Source organism: Aquarana catesbeiana, linkage group LG02, assembly GCF_042186555.1.
Source record: "Aquarana catesbeiana isolate 2022-GZ linkage group LG02, ASM4218655v1, whole genome shotgun sequence".
Lineage (NCBI taxonomy): Eukaryota > Metazoa > Chordata > Amphibia > Anura > Ranidae > Aquarana > Aquarana catesbeiana.
This window is the reverse complement of record NC_133325.1, coordinates 269,078,872-269,101,021: the sequence shown is the minus strand read 5'-3', so window position 1 is coordinate 269,101,021 and position 22,150 is coordinate 269,078,872. Positions and strand designations below refer to the sequence as shown.

The 22,150-nt window shown below is 40.5% G+C and overlaps 1 protein-coding gene across 1 annotated transcript in view; it reads right to left on the bottom strand.

Moving 5' to 3' along the window:
• Positions 1–1,807: 1,807 nt before the first annotated feature.
• Positions 1,808–22,150, bottom strand: part of IPO5 (importin 5) — a 76,683-nt gene continuing 56,340 nt past the window's right edge. Inside the window, exons 21-26 of the mRNA XM_073614407.1 lie at positions 21,022–21,077; positions 12,688–12,810; positions 9,764–9,983; positions 9,456–9,684; positions 4,178–4,319; positions 1,808–3,351 (exon numbers count right to left, since the gene is read on the bottom strand). Of these exons, the coding sequence (XP_073470508.1) occupies positions 3,265–3,351; positions 4,178–4,319; positions 9,456–9,684; positions 9,764–9,983; positions 12,688–12,810; positions 21,022–21,077 (857 nt within the window). The 3' untranslated portion in view covers positions 1,808–3,264. The remainder of the gene's footprint in view (positions 3,352–4,177; positions 4,320–9,455; positions 9,685–9,763; positions 9,984–12,687; positions 12,811–21,021; positions 21,078–22,150) is intronic.

Below are 22,150 nucleotides of genomic sequence, written 5' to 3'. Positions count from 1 at the left end.
ATATCGGGTGTGCTTCCCTTTACCCCAATATGGCACAATAAAAGATACAGAGGTACAGGAATTGCAGGGCTTCACCCCCTGGAAAGAGAGGGGGATCTGGTTCTTTTGCACAGCTATATGAGGGGGAGGTGTTGAAGACATACGAACAGCTATGTAGGGAATTCCAGTTAAACCCCAGGAGCTTCTATCAATATCTCCAACTTGGTCACGCGTTGCAGGTACAACAAACACACTCTTTGATAGTGTCAACATCATCCTTGTTGAGAGAAGTTCTTGGGGCAGACACTAGGAAAGGATTAACATCAAAAATCTATAGGGAATTGCTGTCCTCAGTCCAGGATCATGTCTCGCTAAAATGCCGAAGCAAATGGGTGGAAGATATAGGGGAGATGGGAACCAGTGGGAAATGGCACTTGAAATCTATTCCAGCAGTATCAGTATCCGCATCCCATAGATTGTCATTTATTATGCATAGGGCATATAGAACATCTGTGCAGCTATATAAATGGGGAGGAAGGGACTCCCCCTTGTGCCCAAAATGTAGAATACATAGGGGGACTTTATACATCCAATTTGGAGGTGTCCAAAACTACACAGGTACTGGGAGGAAGTCTCCCAGTGTATTACTAGACTAGCACAGGTTCCTGTCCCTCTAAACCCTGTAATGTACCTGCTTGGAGCCATAGATACAGAATTGTTCCCAGGAGGAATTACATGTTAACCAGAGTGATGTATCTAGCCAGAAAACTCCTTGCAAAATACTGGATGGCACCAGCGGTACCCACGGGGAAGCAGTGGATTTCCTATGTAAACTGCTTGCTTCTTAGAGAGCGATTGACGTATAGTTGGAGGAGAGAAATGGGTAAATTTGATACTATATGGCAACCATGGTTGGGGGATGTGGATCTAGCACCATCTCAACTGGTAGTGGAAAGACTCCAGATGTAAAATTCTGGGGGAGGTGCAGGGGAGGGAGGGGCAGAAAGGAGAGGGAAAGAATAGCCTGAAGGAGTAAAGGTTAAACACCTAAATAGGAGAGAACATCCGTGGTGGAAAAAACGAATTGTGGTGATTAGATACTAGGAGGCATAGGTGATGGATGTAGCCATGGGGTTAGGGGGGGAGGGGGATAGGGAGAAAAAGGGAAAGGAAGATAGAGTGATATGACAGATGTAAATACACAAGATTGACATAAAATAGCACATGGATGTAAGAATAGACATGTTTACTCTATGTGTAATGTTTTATTGAACAAAATGCACAAATTATATGTATTATGAGAATAATTTTCTAAAATAAAAAATGTTTGAGAAAAAAAAAACCTTAATATCATAAATTAACATTCGATTTTTACTCCAGGAATATAGAATGTTTGGCAGTTCTGAAGAAACATTAAAGTGTAACTAAACCCATTCGATTTTAGTAGACTAAAATGTACTGGAGATTTTAGGCAACTAAAAAAAACTTAGATGACTAAAATGGCATTTTAGTCAAAAGACTAACTAAAACTAAAAATTTGATGTCAAAAGTAACACTGCTGGCAGATCAACAGGTATTTTTTTGCACTTGCAGAGTTAAGTGATAAAACATGACTCCGCAACACATACAGAATAGGATTTTTTTTTGTGTTAAGTTCAGCTCTGATATGCACTTTATTATAAAATTCCACCTTGGACTGCTTTCAGTAAACACTTTAAGCTAAAAAGTGTAAAAGAATGAATTCTCAAAAAAACCCAGCTTATTTAATTCGCTTTTTAAAAACAAAAAAACTGTCCATTGTTTATATCTAAAATAAAATACCTTTAAGTCATTTTCATACATAACATTTTTATTTCTTGTGTTTTATGCAAAAATGCATATCCAATTTGTCTAATAGTTTGCATACAAACTGTGAAACATTAACACACAAAATAGCATCAGGATCCTAATGAGTCCAGGCAAAAATGTATAAAAAGAAAATATATGTATAACTAAAGTAATTTATACATGGTATCTACAGGCGTAAAAGTAAAACATGACACATTGTGTTAATGTATCATTAATGTATCATTTAGAGTAATTCTAAATAAAACATTACCTATAAACTAGAAAAAAAAAATAGGTAGAAGGTTTATCTAGCAAAGTATAAACCAATTTGCAAAATGAAAGTGGCATCACCTTTATAGCACAAAGGAGCCCTCACTCTACACCTCCTAGAATTTAGGCCTGTAATTTCACCTACCATACCACATGCTGGTAAATCTGGCAATGCAAATCAGGCTGAAATAATGGCCTTTTGTGAAGTATTCCATACAGAAATGGACAACAGTCTTTAGTTTAAAAGGGTGACAGTAGAAAGGGTGGGCCCATCACTACTACATGAAAAAGGTCAAAAGCAAATATCTGTTTATTAAAATACAAATCTCCTTTCACGTGTGCTACTAGATGGCAATTATACAAAAAGATTAATTCAAGACAGCAGGAAACCAATGCACATGCCGGTGTTTGTATTTCATTGTTTATTGAGGAGTGAAGGAGATATTGCCAGACATGCCAAAATGACATTTCACATTCAAGGGCCTGAAGCTACATATTTTTCCTGTATCAATTAACAATTTGGGCACAATGGGTGACCAAAAAAAAAAAAAAATATATATATATATAAGCCAATATAAATCTGTGCAAAATTTCATTTTGAATACCACACTGACTATTTTTCCAGGATACAGGAATTTGCTTTCATTCGACTTGAGTAGCGTTAATACTATAGAGACAAATCTGCCTTGACGATTATAACATCGTGCTAAGTTACTAATTATGAACTCGCCATATCATTCTAATGAATGATGTGGGGAGTACCATTTTAAAAAAAAGCTTTGCAGACCCTCTGGGCACTCCGGAATTAAGTCCATTTGCCTTAAAACCAATCTAAATCCCTCTCAACTCCTGAACTGTTGATAATTGACAATGGAAAGTAGTTCTCCTTAACCACTTATGTTGGAAAACAGGAGACAGAAGGAAAGGAAAGAATCCTTTAAAAGTTAATCTGTAGGCCAGCAGGAAAGCATCTTGCTTCAAAGAATAGTTTATCACAGTTCATTTGGAGAATGGTTTATATTCCTCCTAGTCCGTTAGCCTGCAGAATAATGGCCTATAAGCACTACTGCTCCTTTTTGCTGGAAAACAAAAAAAAAAAAAAAAACAAAAAAAACCCAAAGAAACCTAAACAGAAGAGGTAAGTCTGATGTTAGTTTTCCTGATATATATGCAAATGGTATGAGGTCTTCACACAGTGCTAAGGAGATCTTGTAAAGCTTTCTGCTGAGCAGCAGTAAGCTGTGCAACACATTCTGTAAACAGTCCTCCAGAGGCCTAAAAAAGGAAAAAAAAAAAAAATTAGGCTAAATAAATAAACCGTAAACAGTTATCCACATTAATGATGTTTAGTTTCACATAGGAGGGATACTGTACATATCAGTAACATAAGCATCTTAATACCTCTCAAAATGGCAAAATTCATACTTCGATCAAGTAGCAAGCTCCAACACTATAGCGTCAGGGGAAGAGTTATGTACAGATCATAGCTTAGACAAGTTGGCATAAGAGGTCTGCAACTTTGTCCAACATTTGGCTGTGCTCATAACGATGGATTTTGTACAATCAATGTAGAAAAAGCATTGTGCACCGATATATAATCAAAGCTCAAATTATATTTCCCGACAAGCAGAACTCCTACAAATATTGCAGGCTAAAGACTTTTGGATCAAGCCTCTAATTAGATTTGTCCTGACCTAAGCTAATAAAATATCTCTCTCTCTCTCTCTCTCTCTCCCCCTCTCTCTCTCTCTCCCCCTCTCTCTATCTCTCCCCCTCTCTCCATCTCTCCCCCTCTCTCCATCTCTCCCCCTCTCTCCATCTCTCCCCCTCTCTCCATCTCTCCCCCTCTCTCCATCTCTCCCCCTCTCTCCATCTCTCCCCATCTCTCCATCTCTCCCCATCTCTCTATCTCTCCCCATCTCTCTATCTCTCCCCATCTCTCTATCTCTCCCCATCTCTCTATCTCTCCCTATCTATCTATCTCTCCCTCTCTCCCTATCTATCTCTATATCTCAAACACAAAAAAAAAAAAAAAAACACACTACACAGTTTATTTTCTACAGAAGGAATTACATGCCAATCTTCTGTGAACAAAGCTCACCTGAACTTGTCGAACAACATTAGCAAGTCTTTTGCCACATACGTCTTCATTTTTAATAGATTCATTAACACCGCCATCAGCTATAATACTAAATATTTTGGGTAAATTTGAATTGTTGGGTCCTAACACAATAGGGTTATTACTGTGGATATGAAGAAAGAAAACAAAACATTAATACCCATTTAAAATGTAACATTCAAGCTAGCTGTATTACATATGGTGGATATACAGTTGTATGCAAAAGTTTAGGAACCCCTGACAATTTCTATGATTGTCATTTATAAATATTTGGGCCTTTGGATCAGCAATTTCATTTTGATCTATTAAATAACTGAAGAACACAGTAATATTTCAGTAGTGAAATGAGGTTTATTGGATTAACAGAAAATGCGCAATATGCATCAAAACAAAATTAGACAGGTGCATAAATTTGGGCTCCCTTGTCATTTTGTTGATTTGAATACCTGTAACTACTTAGCACTGATTCATTGGAACACACAATCCAATCATGAGAAAAGGTATTTAAGGTGGCCAATTGCAAGTTGTTCTTTGACTCTCCTCTGAAGAGTGGCAACATGGGGGCCTCAAAACAACTCTCAAATAACCTGAAAACAAAGATTGTTCTACATTATGGTTTAGGGGAAGGCTACAAAAAGTTATACGTTGTCAGTGTCCACTGTGAGGAACATAGTGAGGAAATGGAAGACCACAGGTACAGTTCTTGTTAAGGCCAGAAGTGGCAGGCCACATAAAATATTGGAGAGGCGAAGGATGGTGAGAATGGTCAAAAACAGCCCACGGATCACCTCCAAAGACCTACAACATCAACTTGCTGCAGATGCTGTCACTGTGCATCCAACAATTCAGCGCACTTTGCACGGGGAGAAGCTATAAGGGAGAGTGATGCGAAAGTAGCCTTTTCTGCGCGCACACACACACACACACAACGGAGTTGCTTGAGGTATGCAAGTGCACATTTGGACAAGCCAGCTTCATTTTGGAATAAGGTGCTGTGGACTGATGAAACAAAGATTGAGTTATTTGGTCATAACAAGGGGCGTTATGCATGTCGGCAAAAGAACACAGCATTCCAAGAAAAACACTTGCTACCCACAGTAAAATTTGGTGGAGGTTCCATCATGCTGTGGGGCTGTGTGGCCAGTGTCGGTACTGGGAATCTGGTTAAAGTTGAGGGTCGCATGGATTGCACTCAATATCAACAGATTCTTTAGAACAATGTTGAGGAATCAGTCACAAAGTTGAAGTTACGCCGGGACTGGATATTTCAACAACACAACGACCCAAAACACTGCTCAAAATCTACTCTGGCATTTATGCAGAGGAACAAGTACAATGTTCTGGAATGGCCATCCCAGTCCCCAGACCTGAATATCATTGAACATCTGTGGGGTGATTTGAAGCGGGCTGTCCATGCTCGGCAACCATCAAACCTAACTGAACTGGAGATTTTTTTGTAAGGAGGAATGGTCAAAAATACATTCATCCAGAATCCAGACACTCATTATTGGCTATAGGAAGCGTCTAGAGGCTATCATTTCTGCTAAAAGAGGCTCTACTAAATATTGATGCGATTTTTCTGTTGGGGTGCCCACATTTATGCACCTGTCTAATTTCATTTTGATGCATATGGCGCATTTTCTGTTAATCCAATAAACCTCATTTCACTACTGAAATATTACTGTGTCCTTCAGTTTTTTGATAGATCAAAATGAAATTGCTGATCCAAACACCCAAATATTTATAAATGACAATCATAGAAATTATCAGGGGTTCCTAAACTTTTGCATACACTGTAAAAAGTCTAGACACCCCTGTTAAAATATCAGGTTTCAGAACTTTTCCCACCTTTATTGTGACCTATAAACTTTGTACAACTCAGTTAAACTGAAATCTTTTTAGGGCGGGAAGTAGAAATAAAAAAACTAAAATATGGTTGCATACGTGTGCACACCCTTAAATACTTTGTTGAAGCACCTTTTGATTTTATTACAGCACTTTTTGGGTATAAATCTATCAGCATGGCACATCTTGACTTGGCAATATTTCCCACTCTTCTTTACAAAATACAGATTGTGAGGGCATCTCCTGTGCACAGTCCTCTTCAGATCACCCCACAGATTTTAAATCAGGTTTAGGTCTGGGTCATTCCAAAACATTAATCTTCTGGTGAAGCCATTCCTTTGCTGATTTGGATGTATGCTTTGGGTCATTGTCATGCTGAAAGATGAAATTCTTCTTAATGTTCAGCTTTCTAGCAGAAGCCTGAAGGTTTTGTGCCAATATTGACTGGTATTCGGAAAATGTTCGTAATTCCCTCTACCTTGACTAAGGCCCCTTTTCAAGCTGAAGAAAAAACAGCCTTAAAGCATGATGCTGACATCACATCGTGCTTCGCTGTGGATATGGTGTTCTTTTGGGGATGTGCAGGGTTTGCGCCGAACATATATCTTTTGGAATTATGGGCAAAATTTTTAACCTTGGTTTCATCAGACCAAAAAACATTTTTCCACATGCTTTTGGAGAGACTTCAGATGTATTTTTGCAAAATTTAGCAGGGCTTGGATGTTTTTCTTCATAAGAAAATACTTCCATCTTGCAACTCTACCCCATATCCCAGACATATGAAGAATATGAGAGATTGTAGTGACATGTACTACACAGCCAATACTTGCCAGATATTCCTGCAGCTCCTTAAGGCCCCATTCACTTAGCGTTTTGTAGCTTGAAGCTTCAAAACGCCGGAGGCGAAAAAAATCAATGATCCTCTATGGAGAGGTTTAACATCTCTGCTCCAAAACGCCTGAAGCTAGAAGCTCCAAAATGCCTGAAGCTCAAACAAGTTCTGGAACTTTTTTTTTAAGCAGATTACAGGCATTTTTCTGCTTTTTAAATTGGTGACCTTTTGACCTGTCCAAAATCGTGGCAAAAACGCACGAGTTTCTGCCTGAAAAACGCTACACTTAGGTATAAATGGGGCCTTAATGTTGCTGTAAGCCTCTTGGCAGCCTCCCTGACCAGTTTTCTTCTCAATTTTGGAGGGACGCCCAGTTCTTGGTAATGTCACTGCTGTGCTGTATTTTCTCCACTTGATGACCGTCTTCACCATGTTCCATGGTATAACTAATGCCTTTGAAATTCTTTTGTACCTTTCTCCTGACTGATGCCTTTTAACAATGAAATCCCTCTGTTGCTTTGGAAGCTCTCTGCAGACCATGGCCTTTGCTGTAGGATGCGACTAAGGCTACTTTCACACTGAGGCGGTGCTGGCATTAGCAGTAAAGCACCACCAGTTTTAGCGCCGCTTTACCGCTGTTATTACGGTGCTTTTCATGTGCTAGCGGGGTGCTTTTAACCCCCGCTGGCGGTCAAAGAAAGTGTTAAAAGTGCCTGTGTTGCGGTGCTGCCGAAGTGCTTTGCAGGTGCTTCGGCAGTGCTGCCCATTCATTTCAATGGGCAGGGCATTTAGGGAGCGGTGCTCCCGCACCACCCGAGAGATGCTGCTTGCAGGACTTTTTCCCATCCTGCAAGTGCACAGCACCAGTGTGAAAGCACTTGGGCTTTTACATTGGGGAGGCATGAGAGGAGCTTTACATGTACTATTTTTAGCGCTAAAAACGCCTGAAAAGCTCCCCAGTGTGATAGGAGTCTAAGAAAATTATTGTAACAGCTGAACTTTATTTTGGGTTAATCAGAGGCACTTTAAAAATGATGGCAGTTGTGTACTGACTCCTATTTAACATGAGTTTGAATGTGATTGCTTAATTCTGAACACAGCTACATACCCAGTTATAACAGGGTGTGCACACAAAAAAATTTCAGCTTGTTTTTCCAATTGAGCTGTACAGTTTATAGGTCACATTAAAAAGGTGGAAAAAGTTCTGAAATGATTTATCTTTGTCTCTTTTTTTACATCACAGAAACCTGACATTTTAACAGGGGTGTGTAGACTTTATATCCACTGTAGCCAACAAGGGACAATTAAAAAAAAAAAAAAAAGCATTTTATATACTAAAGGCTTGTTCACATCGTAACATGTATTACTGTATATAACATACATGCGTGTGTGTGCGCATAAGCTGCAATGCATTAATAGCATTGCAGGAATTCCTTTATTTTCAACTCATATCAGGCAAATGGTCTTGTTCTTCTGTTATAACATATCCCAACAGCGCTGATGTGAACAAGCCCTAATTGAGAACAAAATTTTTTTTTTTTTTTAGACACATTTTAGAATTGATAGAGATGGAATTGGCGATTCAAATCTTTAACCCAATTAACCACATAATTACTATTCACTATAGAAAAACTACTTTGTGATGCACACATTAGTAAACCAATGTCTCACATTCCTGCAAAACAAACATTTTAAGTATCTTGTTACAATGGCCTCTGAAAGCCGGTCAGATATATTAGGCAGCAAAGTAAACCTGTTGTCCTTGAAGTTGAAAGCAGGAAAAAAAAAAATTGCAGTTTGTTGGGTAGCTGCACACTGGTCAGGGTGTCGGGTGCCAGGGGGGTCATACTGACTTGTGTCCACAGCCAAAACTGCCTGCAATGGGTACCGGGGGGGGGGGGGCGCACCAGCATGCAATATGGGAAGAAAGCAAGCAGACAAAAGGTAGCATGATGCTTTGGGCATGGGTTCAAGAATGGCTTAAAAAAAGCTGTATGGTTTTTCACCTTAATGCATTAAAGGTGAAAAACCTGTGCTGCAGCTGTCCCCCAGAGCCCCCCCCCCCCTAGCTGAACCAGATCATTCCAGCGACGAGCACAGCAGCTCCAGCCACTGTCTTGTGTGCTTATTTGATTGATTGCAGCAGGAGCCATTGGCTCCCGCTGCGGTCAATCAAATCCAGTGACATGGGAGCAGGGGGTGAGGCAGAGTCCTGCTGTCTCAATAGACTTGAAAGCGGCTTTCCGTGGGGGCACTCGAAGAGGAGGAGCCAGGAGCGCCCCTGGGGGACCCAGAAAAGGAGGATCGGGTCCGCTCTGTGCAAAACCCTTGCACAGAGTGTATATATATATATTTAAATTAACACAGACCTTTACAATCACTTTAAAGAACACAGAGTATGGGGTGCTGACATGTCCTCAAAATTCTCCAGATCTCAATCCAAGCATCTGTGGGATGTGCTGCAACAAGCCCAAACCACGGAGGTCCCCCACCTTGCAGCATACAGGACTTTAAGGATGTGCTACTGTTAGGTGCCAGATAACATTACATGTATATTTATCTTTCAGCAATAACAGGCTTTACCTTTCAATAAGGTCACAAAGAAAGTTGAAAGTATGAACTGCTTCTTCTTTGTCCTCATGCAGTGGTAGCCATGATACCCAGTGGGGTAAGACCTCCTCCACGTTTATACAATCAGGCCTGAACTTCATTATTTTTCCTACAGCTGAAATGCAATTCTCTGTTGCATTAATATTCTCTTTGGTTTTGGAGTCAGCAGCTTGGATAACCTGAACAAGCAGCGGAAGAGCTTCTACAAAACAGGAATGTGAGACTGCATGAAACATCTAAACCTCTCAATCACAATATACATGCATTGAAAATCCACATACCTGTGCAGAAAGGACGATAGTTATCTCCACCAAACTGAGCCATAACACCAACACCATAAGCAGCTGCCTGCCGGACTTCCGGACTGTTGTCACAGATTGATTGCAGCAAGGGTCTTAGAAAGTACTCTGCATATTTGAAGGAAGTGGGACTGCAATGTTCAATTATATCATCAAAGATACAGAGACCCCACTGTCTGTCTGGCCAGGGCCTGTGAGGACACTGTTAAAACAAAAAATACATAAAGATAAATGTGAAGTATCTATACACTGTAAAAAATGAAGTACTAACACAGGCCTTTTCAGTATGCAGAATCAGCATGAGGAGAGGGAAGGCAATGTTCTTCCTAGACTAATACTGGCAAGTTTCACAAGCTCCCATCTACGTATTCAGCAGTTAGGTTTTATACTTGAAAAATGGCCCAAATACTTAAATTCAATTAACTAGTCATAATTTATGGATAATAAAAAAAAAAATCAAATTGTAGTTAATTTAATTAGTTTGGATTAAATAGTCATTTTCGCTTTTTAGTTGTCAACCTTTTAATTCAGCAATAAACTTGCTGGTTTTATACTTTAAGACACTGATCCCCTTATGCTTTGATGCATCTAAAAAAACACACAATCAGCAATAGTACAGCTTCAAAGCAAAACTAAACCAGCAATTAGGAAAACTGAGCAGGCAGCTTTTTATTGCAGAAGAAACATGCTAGGTCTGTTCTACAATAAGACATACATTCCTGCTCAGTTTTACTGAATGTACACTGAGCTATTCATGTGCAGCACACACTGGCTGTGCCAGAATGACGACTTGGCTCCCATGTGCATGCTCAGAGTCACGTCATCCTCCACCAGTCAATTAAGAGGATGAAAACCTGACACCCAAAAGTAGCCTGGGGAGAAAGGACAGCGGCTGGAAAAAAGGAATGTAAATTGCTGAAAGAGCGAAGGCATCTTGTGAATTTAGTTCCACTTTAAAATGATCCTCACTGGCTGCATATATTTTGAAATAAAGTGTACTCAAAGATAATAACAGACTCTGAAGTCAGGTTTCAGTCTAACAGCACCTGGTGTTAAAATTTTAAAGGCGGCAAAGTTTCTGCTGCCACTGAAAAAAAAAAAAAAAAAAAAAAAAGGAGTATAGGAGCAGTGTTTAAGGCTAAGGCCTCGTGTAGAATTTGAAGGTTCACTTCTCCACAGTAGCTACACCTAGAGCAGTGGTTCTCAACTCCTGTCCTCAGGACCCACTAACAGGCCAGATTTTAAGTATTACCTTGGGGAGATGCAGACTAGAATACTGCAATCACTGAGCAGCAAATACTACCTGTGATACATTTCTGTTATCTTGCAAACCTTGCCTGTTAGTGGGTCCTGAAGACAGGATTTGAGAACCACCGAACCCGAGGTTTGTATTATAGGGCCTAAAAAAAAAAAATAAATGCTTTAACCCCTTGGAGCCGACGCCTCCCGCCGGCCCTTTAAGGGGTGTCATATGCTGGGATTTACGATCATGCGACGGCCATGACTGTCACAGCAGTCACGACCGGAAAGCTCCCAAAGCATGTTCTCGGCACAGCTGCATTTACATTCTGGTACACAAATATGTGGCCTGTGTGTTAAGGCACACCTGCCAAGAGGCCACACATTTGCGTACTGTTGGCACCACGGAGTTAATGTGCATAGTCATATCTGCTACATTTAGTTTCTCTGCAAATTTTACATTAAAAGATATCTTTACTCTCCAAGAAGAATCCATACGAATCCACTACTTAATAGCCCTGTAATCCATTTCAGTCAATCATTGCTAACTGGTTTTCTGCTTGGTTGCACTGTCCTTCGTGTGCTCTTCAACCTTTGCTTCCCCCCTCACTTCCATTTGATTGCAACAGGTATTGCATGTTAGTTGTGTCATGTGCAAATTTCAATACACACTTCATCTAGAAGCATGCAAGAGAGGGTGGCTACTTTATTTTAATTTTATTTTTTTTACATACAGTGGGACCACAGAGAAGGAATGTAGCTAATAAAAAGAAGGCAGATTAAATAAAAAATTGAGGCTGAGAGCAAGAGAGGGTTTATTCAAACACATACCCAAGTAGAATTGTTTGTTAAGAAATTTAGGGTCACTAATACATTAGGCTCAATTCTGTGTTGCCATAACACCAGTACTTAATCTAATTATCTCCTAAAAAAAAAAAAAATAAAAAAAGGCAACTCACAAAATGTCACCAAGATGTGTAAAGTAAAATTTCATCAAGTAATTTTCTCAGAAATCATTTTGTTTCATCACCACCTCTAGTAGTTCTTTTTAAAAAGGGGAGATCTGTGTGGTTCTTTTTGTGAATTGACTTTTACGTTGAATTTCATAAGGGCTGACAAATTAACACTTTCATTATACAATAGCCCTAGTAGTACTACCTACAAAGCTGATATAAAAAAGCACACCCCCATTATGTATGCTTGTAAATTTAGAACTGAGTGTTATTAGGTAAATTGGGTTATTATTAAGCAATTTGGTTTGTGAAAAATGTTAACCTTGCCGCTACAGTCCTGTTGTATCGTGGGCTTTTGATCTTATGCATGGATTTTTAAGATTAAAGCATTCATACTTACGAAGATTGGAGTGTGGTCACCTCTTTTGCACATACTTTGATAGTCTCAGTTCACGGACTGGACCAGCACAAGATCTTCAGTACAACTATTGCATCACCCGGAGCTGTGTTACAGCCCGTCTCACAAGTCAAATTATAGGTATGGTATGACGGAAGTCACACAAGAGAAAAATGGGTTTATGAGTTAAACCAAAGCAGGGGTTCCCTGAAACAACTGTTGAGAGCAGCTCTAAGCAGATATTGGCAGTTCCACACGTGTGGGTTGAGGAGGGGAGGTCTTTAAACTTAAACACAACAAATGAAAGGTCAACTTACAATCAAATTAACAATTAATGGCAGCAACTGTTCGAACCACGGCAACACTTTTTCTTTGTAGCTGCTGAATATCGAGTGCAAAACGTCAGCGACTTTAGTCAAAATATAAACATCATTGTCATCCTGTGAGAAACAAAACCAAGAGAAAACCGTTTCAAGAACACTTGTTAATGCAAGTTTCACATTCTACCTCATTTATGAAAGTTTTGCTTGCAAACCTCAAAATTAAAAATAAAGAGGGTGTCTCATACAATTCTTCAGTAGCAACCACTGCTATAAAGACAGTATATCAATAGGGTTTTGTTGCTAAAATCACTAACGTCATATATAGTTATTGAGATTAACTTTATTAAAAGCCAACAGGTAGCTTTTTACAGCAGAAGGAAATCTGCATGTCTATGTACCGAGATATCATCATACTAAAAGCTACATTTTAGAGTGATGTGTATCAAAGCACATCTCCAAAAAGGACAGAAGGGTACAGCATGTAAGATATGGCACCAATTCAATAATGTGCAAAAAGTTTGGATTTTGGTTAACTTGTAAAATCTTTCTTGGAGTACATCATAATCATGAATGCCTGAAAGTGGCATCATAACTCAAGCAAACACTGGTATTTAAGAAAAAAAAAAAAAAAGAAAAAAAAAAGAAAAAAAAAAGGGGGGGCTCCCTGTACAGATATGACTCCTCCCTTGGGGGGACCTCACTACAAAGCCACCTGCAAGATCTACTTCCCAAAACTGGGTGTCCACAGAAGAGTGAACATCTACCTGGTGGAACTTGGTAAACGTGTAAAGGAAAAGACCAGGCGATAAGCCTTCCAAACAAAAAAAACTTACATAAACTTGATCTCCTTCGGATGCTGCGGAGAAGGATAAAAAGATGGTAACAGGTCTGCAAAACAGACAAGCCCATGAGACGTCATCTGGAGCAGTCTCCAGACGACGTCCCCATTGACGAAACACGTAGGGCAGGACTACAGCATCATTTCCAGTTTTGAGCCGTGGAGCGCAGATCGCTCCGGTTTCCTGTTTTTAAACACTGTTTTCGCTTTTAATGATTTTTATTAAATGTGAGTACCCATCAGTATAAATAACATTTTTGGATATTTGTACGGCACCACACTATGGAGTCTCTTTCCTCTCTACATGTGGGCAACATCTAAGAGGTTAACAGTGAGCAGACCACTTACATCGCAGACAAGGAGGCACTTAGAGAACACAGGACAGGAAGTTTCCCCCCACTCCACAGGCTACACAGTGGCTCATACTGTAAAGGTGAATAGCGGTGAGTGCGTTTCTTATAGGGCTCTGTTTTCAAAGAAGCACAGAACAATTTGAAGGAGCACATTGTCACTTTATTGGACTTTTTTTTTTATACACCAGGGTTTAAGGACGGTATATGCATATTTCTGAACCCAGTTGCACAGCAACAATAGACACCAGTCATATATGTTAGATTTTTTTGCACAGAAATGTCACTTTGAATTGCAGGTTTTGCACAGGATTGTGTTTATTTTATTTTCGTTTGAACATGATATGTATTATATATAAGCGGTTTGGAAGTTTACACAGTAGGATTTTTTTGTGGATTTTTGCGAATATACAAATATTTATTTTCTGCACTTTTGTCATCACTTTTGCACTAAATGCACCCGTGACACACACACCCCTCAAGTATTTAGAGGTTGTAGGTCACCTCTTAAGAGCAGCGCTATACCCAACTTCCTTCCGGAGCCAGGGGAGGAAGTGGGAGCTGGGTGTATCTGCTCCCCCCAAAAAAATGACATGCAAAATGTGGAATGTCTGGGGGTCACCATCACTCAAAGCTGAAGTTTCATTTTTGGGTGGAACTCAGCTTTAAGGGCTTGGCAAACTCATCAGAGAGAAGGATACCTAAAAGGTTCTCCAACTTCTTAAACATGGTGGCCTTAAAGACTGGGGATCTAATCTACCGGGACACATCAGGGTCCTAGTCAAGTAGGAAATGGCTGGGTCAACAATCAGAACTCTAGTGTTGAATTCCTCCTCCATAATGTACTGTTAAGTAAATCACTTTAGAGGTGAAAATACCTTTTAGGAGAGCCCATCGGCATAAATTACTTGCTGAAAGCTAGGGTGCTCTGGAAGAGATTTAGGATATTTTGGCAGCTGCCATGACCCAAATCCAGTGACCTTTGGAAAAGAGAATTCCAGAAGTGGCACCTGCAAACCATAACCATTAGGAAAGCCCACTATGGTCTGTGTCTGAGACAGCCCTGGACCTTGAGATTCCTCCTGGAAGGACTTGTCTACAGAAATTCCCACTCCTCAGATTCTTCCTCTTTCTGAGGACATTTTTTCAGACACCTTCTGTGTAAGGTAATCAGCATGCCCAGGCTTGCTCCCCAGGTGTTCCAAGCAAGTAAACCCCTAAGAGCTGGTCACGCAAACCAGAAATTGCTGCATAAAAATCCTCTTGGACACAAGTAAATGGAAGAGTGTGCCCTAAGACCAGATAAGGGCAGGAATTCTGAACACTTGGGATGCCATTGCAGAGCGAACTCGGCAGAGGGCCTTTCCTTTCAGAGATTTGGGAGCCCACCACCCTTTGCAAGGCCCAGGTCTTACTGAGGATTTGTAAGACTTTTATTCCCCAAGAGGAGCCAACCTGAGGGGAGTGTAGGGACAAGCCAATATACCTAGGTGGCAGTCACCCTTGATGAACACATGTCCCCAGATAATTGCTGTACACTGGTGCTGAAACTGCTGCTCTGTGCAGGGGCTGTAGCAGAGCTACTTGTTCCAGAAGCACTCCCCAGATGTTGCAGGCTCAGCAGGCCCAATTTTCAATCATCCTGCAGGGCTTTGAATTTCCTGGACTCCCTTGAAACTGTAGATCCTGCTAGAGAAGTCCCCTAGTAAACTGTATCCTGAAGATCGCTACCCACAGAATTCTGGACCAACTGGCACTGTTACATGCAGTACCTGCTTTCACATGCTGCGGTCAATAAGCCAAGTTCCTCTTGGCCTACTGACCACTGCAACTGGTGCAAAGCCTTCCTTTACGTCATCAGGGAGGTTAAAAACCAAGGAATTTGGGGACTAAAGCTCAGGAAAGGAGCACCTCAGAGAGACATAGGTACAGATATCATCCAAGGACAATAGCTAAAACAAATGAGGCTAATTGGGGAAGGGAGGGGTTATGCCTGGATTTGGATTGGCCAGTGTCCATTCACCTGAAGGTGGCAGTATAACCCAAGCAGTCATGAATATGAAGTTCTCTGTACCCTGTGATGAAAGGATAAGTTCCTTAGGAACATGTTACACCTGTATTTAGGGTTGACCATGTAAAATGCTCCAGCTCCTGCCCCTCCCTATTTGATAACCCTCATCCTGTGACAGCAGACAGGTTCCTTTCACAGCACCTGCTGTCACTTTACAAAAACGGCTGTGGGAGCTCCGCCCACACAGTCGCCTCATTCAGATTCCTGTAAAATGAATACACTACAAGTACATCTTCCACTGGGGCAGATAGACTTAGTTTTCAATGGGCTACAGGGCACGCTTTTGTTCACTGACATATCCCTCCGGTTTTCAAACCGAATGCCTGTACAGAGATACTAGCTGAAAGACATGTCTACAGGAGCCCACACTGCACCTGTGATCTACTGATCATGGGTGCAATGCTTTCCAGGCTCCTGCAGAAAAAAAAAAAATGCACATCTGTGTTCTCCAAAAATAGAGATTTTTTTTTCTGTAAAAGGTAAACAGCCTTTATGAAAATGCAGCTACGTGGCCTTAAAGCCACACAAGTGCTCTCATGATAATATAGAGATAGATATATAGAGAGAGATACACACATACATATACACACACTGTGGTAGTGTGATACCCCACCAGCAAAAGGACGCAGGGTTCTCAACCGGCCAGGTTCGGGGGCTCCAGGGGATTTGCTGATTTGGGAGGAAACTGGCCTTTCAGTTTCCTCATTTACTAAAATCAGTTTTGGGATCTGGAGCCCGAGGATTTTGTAGCGATCCGGGTGGGATGATTTTGAGACTCACCAGCATACTGACTGGTCAGGTGTGTGCTGGGCTATTTGTAGACACCTGACCATGGTTCTGGGCTCCACCCTCCCGAGGAGTCCAGGCAAGCAAGGGAGAAGTGTGCATGTCTGCACAGTTCTGTCTGTCAGGGCAGACAGAGGGTCCAAGCCTGTGGGCTGGAACAGAGCTGAGGTTCAGAGTGTACAGGATCATCATTATAGAGCGAGAGGGCTGAAGCATAAGCCTGAGCAGCAGTGCTGCTAAAGAGCCAGGTGGCTTGGTAGTTTCTGTTTATCTTACATTGTTGCTGTGGAAAGCTGAAACCCGTGTGGGCAACTCTTCGGTTATCGGATCAGTTTTCTATATATATATATATATATATATATATATATATATATATATATATATATATATATATATATATATATATATATACATACATATACATATACACACACACACATACACTTGTGCTCATAAGTTTACATATCCAGGGAGAATTTATGATTTCTTGCCCATTTTTCAGAAAATATGAATAACACGAAAACTTTTCACTCATGGTTAGTGTTTGGCTGAAGCTATTATCAATCAACTGTTTACTCTTTAAAATCATAATGGCAACAGAAACTACCCAAATGACCCTGATCAAAAGTTTACATACCCCAGTTCTTAATACCGTGTATTGCCCCCCCTAACATCAATGACAGCTTAAAGTCTTTTGTGGTATTTGTGGATGAAGCTATCTTCTCAGATGGTAAAGCTGCCCTACCCCCTCGGCAAAAAGCCTCCAGTTCCTGTAAATTCTTGGGCTGTCTTGCATGAACTGCATGTTTGAGATCTCCCCAGAGTGGCTCAATGATATTGAGGTCAGGAGACTGAAATGACCACTCCAGAACCTTGACTTTCTTCTGCTGTAGCAAATGACAGGTCAACTTGGCCTTGTGTTTTGGAGAATTGTCATGTTGGAATGTCCAAGCACATCCCATGTGCAGCTTCCTGGCTGATGAATGCAAATGTTCCTCCAGTATTTGATAACATGCTGCATTCATCTTGCCAGCAATTTTGACCAAATTTCCTGTGCCTTTGTAGATCCCACATCCCCAAAACATCAGTGATCCACCTCCGTACTTTTCATCATAGGCGTTGTTGACTCCTCTCCAAATGTAGCGTTTATGGTTGTGGAGAAAGCTCAATTTTGGTCTCATCACTCCAAATGACTTTGTACCAGAAGGTTTGAGGCTTGTCTGTGCTATTTGGCACATTATAGGTGGTATACTTTGTCGCATTTGCGTAGTAAATGGCTTTCTTCTGGCAACTCAACCATGCAGCCCATCTTTCTTCAAGTGACTCCTTATTGTACATCTTGAAACAGCCACACCACGTTTTGAGAGAGTCCTGTATTTCATCTGAAGTTATTTGTGGGGTTTTTTTTGCATCCCAAACAACTTTCCTGGCAGTTGTGGCTGAAATTTTAGTTGGTCAACCTGACCGTGATTTGGTTTCAACAAAACCCCTAATTTTTCACTTCTTGATTAGAGAGTTTGAACACTACAGTTTGGCATTTTAATTCCTTGGATATCTTTATATCCCTTTCCTGTTTTATACAGTTCAACTTCCTTTTCCCACAGATTTTGTGACAATTCTTTGTCTTTCCCCCTGAATCAGAATCCAGAAACGTTAGTGCAGCACTGGATGAAAGATGCAAGGGTCTGTCATGAGTCCAGAAACTCATTGACCCTTTTATACACACACTAATTACAAGCAAACAGATCACAAGTGAGGATGGTTACCTGTAATAGCCATTCAAACCCCTTTGTGCCAACTTGTGTGCATGATATCAGGCCAAAATCACCAGGGTATGTAAACTTTTGATCAGGGTCATTTGGGTAGTTTATGTTGCCATTATAATTTAAAAAAAGTAAACAGTTGATTGATAATGGCTTCAGCTAAACACTAACCATGAGTGAAAAATGTTTGTGTTATCACTCATTCTCTGAAAATTATATACATACATATACCACACACACTATATATATATATATATATATATATATATATATATATATATATATATATATATATATATATATATACACACACACACATACACACAGAAAAAGTTAACATGCACAAAGTAGCGTTTTCCTAGTTATTCAGTCTAACAGTAGGCACACAAGTAATACAGTGAGGGGGGAAAAAAAAAAAAAATGTATTTGAGGGCCTGTTGGTTTTGTACGTTTGCCCACTAATAAATGATCAGTCTATAATTTTAATAGTAGGTTTATTTTAACAGTGAGATCAAAAATATCCAGAAAAACACCACATTTCAAAAAAGTTATAAATTGATTTGCATTTTATTGGTGAAATAAGCATTTGACCCCTTCGCAAAACATGACGTAGTACTTGGGTGACAAAACGCTTGTTGGCAATCACAGAGGTAAGACATAGTTGGCCACCAGGTTTGCACACATCGAGGGATTTTGTCCCACTCTTCCTTGCAGATCCTCTCCAAGTCTTTAAGGTTGAGGCTGACGTTTGGCAACTTGAACCTTCAGCTCCCTCCACATATTTTCTATGGGATTAAGGGCTGGTGACTGGCTAGGCCACTCCAGGACCTTAATGCGTTTCTTCTTGAGCCACTCCTTTGTTGATTTGGCCATGTGTTTTGGGACATTGTCATGCTGGAGTAACCATCCACAACCCATTTTCAATGCCCTGGCTGAGGGAAGGAGGTTCTCACCCAAGATTTGACGGTGCATGGCCCCATACATCTTCCATTTGATGTGGTGACGTTGTCCTGTCCCCTTAGCAGAAAAACACCCCCAAAGCATAATGTTTTCACCTCCATATTTGACAGTGGGGATGGTGTTTTTGGGTCATAGGCAGCATTCCTCCTCCAAACACAGCGAGTTGAGGCAAAAAAACCTGATTTTGGTCTCATCTGTCCATAACACTTTAACCCAGTTCTCCTCTCAGACGTTCGTTAGCAAACTTCAGACAGGTGTGTACATGTGCTTTCTTGAGCAGGGGGACCTTGCGGGCGCTGCAGGATTTCAGTCCTTCACAGCTCAGTGTTACCAAATGTTTTGGCGACTATGCTCCTGTGTAGTTCTGGGCTGATTCCTCAAAAGTACTTAGGATCATTGAAACTCCTATAGGTGAGATCTTGCATGGAGCCCCAGACCGAGGGAGATTGAGTTTTGTGTTTATTCCATTTTCAAATAATCGCACCAACTGTCACCCTCTCACCAAGCTGCTTGGTGATGGTCTTCCCATTCCAGCCTAGTGTAGGTCTACAATCTTGTCCCTGACATCCTTGGACAGCTCTTTGGTCTTGGCCATGGTGGAGAGATTGAAATCTGATTGCTTTTGTGGACAGGTGTGTTTTATACAGGTAAAAAGCTGAGATTAGGAGCAATCCCTTTAAGAGTGCTCCTAATCTCAGCTTGTTACCTGTAGAGAAGACACCTGGGAGCCAGGAATCTTGCTGATTGATCCCTTATCTAACACTTATTTCACTCATTAAAATGCAAATCCATTTATAACTTTTTTGAAATGCATTTTTCTGCATATTTTTGTTATTCTGTCTCTCACTGTTAAAATAAAACTACCATTAAAATTAGACTGATCAATTGTCAGTGGGCAAACGTACAAAATTAGCAGGGGATCAAACACTTTTCCCCTCACTGTACCTGCCCTTTACAAGTACTTTTACATTTAAATGTTCAGAATGGCTGACAACTGCATATAAATTTACTCTTAAGGGTCTATTTATGGGGGGGGGGGTCACCCCCCAACTGAGAATGTCTTGGCATTTGCACAGCCGACACAAATGTGTATCTAGAGTGTGACATGTCATTTTCTATGCATTTCCCATGATCATCAGCTTCCTCTATTGACCCCAATTCTGTGTTTTCCCAATTGCAGCATTTCAGAAAACACTGCATGAATGCCAATGGAGCAAAATCATAGGAAATGAGCAGAAAATCAAATTTCACACATCTGAGATATTACAGGGATTAATTGCAACAGTTGCAAATGCTGACATTCACATGCCAATTTTTTTGTTAAATAGAAAGCATTACATGAACAGCATAGTTAATAGTTCTGAAGCCAAATACATTTCTCTGTTCCTGCTGCTTAGCACAAGATGCGACCCAAAGGCTCAATAATACCAAAGTTTTGGTGGTTCCCCCCCCCCCCATATTCCCATTTGACTCATAGGGTCGAGGCATTTGCTCATTACAAAGACACATATAGAAAGAGGCCTTAATGTCTTCATTTCCAAGCACAGAAATAAAATCTACCTCATCTTGCAAGGACTCCTCCACTTGCTCGTCATAGTCTTCATCTTGTCTTTTTACTAAAGTGTCAAAATAAATATTAAAATGTAGTATACAATATTTGAAACAAGACTTATTAAAATTGACTCAATACATCATTTGAAATCCTGGATAGCTGCTGAAATGGTTTTGTACCCACCATGAAGGGATTTCATGTACACAAAATTTATTACAATTGGGTTATACTGCCACCTCCAAGAAGTTAGGGCACTGGCAAACAAAGCAATAAGCCAGCCCCTGTATAACCCCTCCTCTACCCAGCATACCTCAGTTTTGTAAAAGAAGAAAAAAACAAAACAAAAAAAAAAAAAAACACACAAACAAAAAAAACCCACACACACAGGGGTGCAATCTGTGTCCCTGAATGAATTACAAAAAGGATTTAAGGCAGAACAAAAAAAAAAAAAAAAAAAAAAAAAAAAAAAAAAAAAACGACTTGACTTGCTTGTAGCTTCCTTATCTTGGAATGCAGTACAGGTTTGTATTCAAAGACCATAGGTTATATGCATGCTACTTTCAAGAGATTGGACACTGGCAAAAATTAGCTAGGGCAGCCCCTAACGTACACTCATAGCCCACTCAAAGAAACCTTTTTTTTAAAGCAATAAGGAGTGAACAAAACCAGAAACCAGACTTTAGACTAGCCAAAGTATGAGTGGTAGAATATTTCCGTGGGTTCAGCTGTGTTCTCGAACCATGCAAAGACACCATGTGCAACTAGAAATATTGTGGATAGTTGGATGTTCTTGCTCTGAGTAAAGTGGAGATAACCGTCACAATTACTTCTATCCTTTAGCACAGTAGTAGCGAATTAAAATTCAAGGAGGTCCGGTAACTACATTTTTCCAGCCAAGGTCCGAATCATGAAAGATTGTACATGTCTTTCCTTTTTTGGCACAAGCTGCACTCTGGCATTTTTATTACTGTTTCCTCCACACACTGGTAATACTCTGTAAAAGTCCCGATCACAGGCCCCCCCCCCCGAAAATAAAATGTGCCCATCAGCATGCCCCTTATTTTCTGTTAAGGAGCAGGAGATGGGGTGCACAAACGCAATGTGGCTGGGAAACCCACAGTCCCAGCACACCATTGA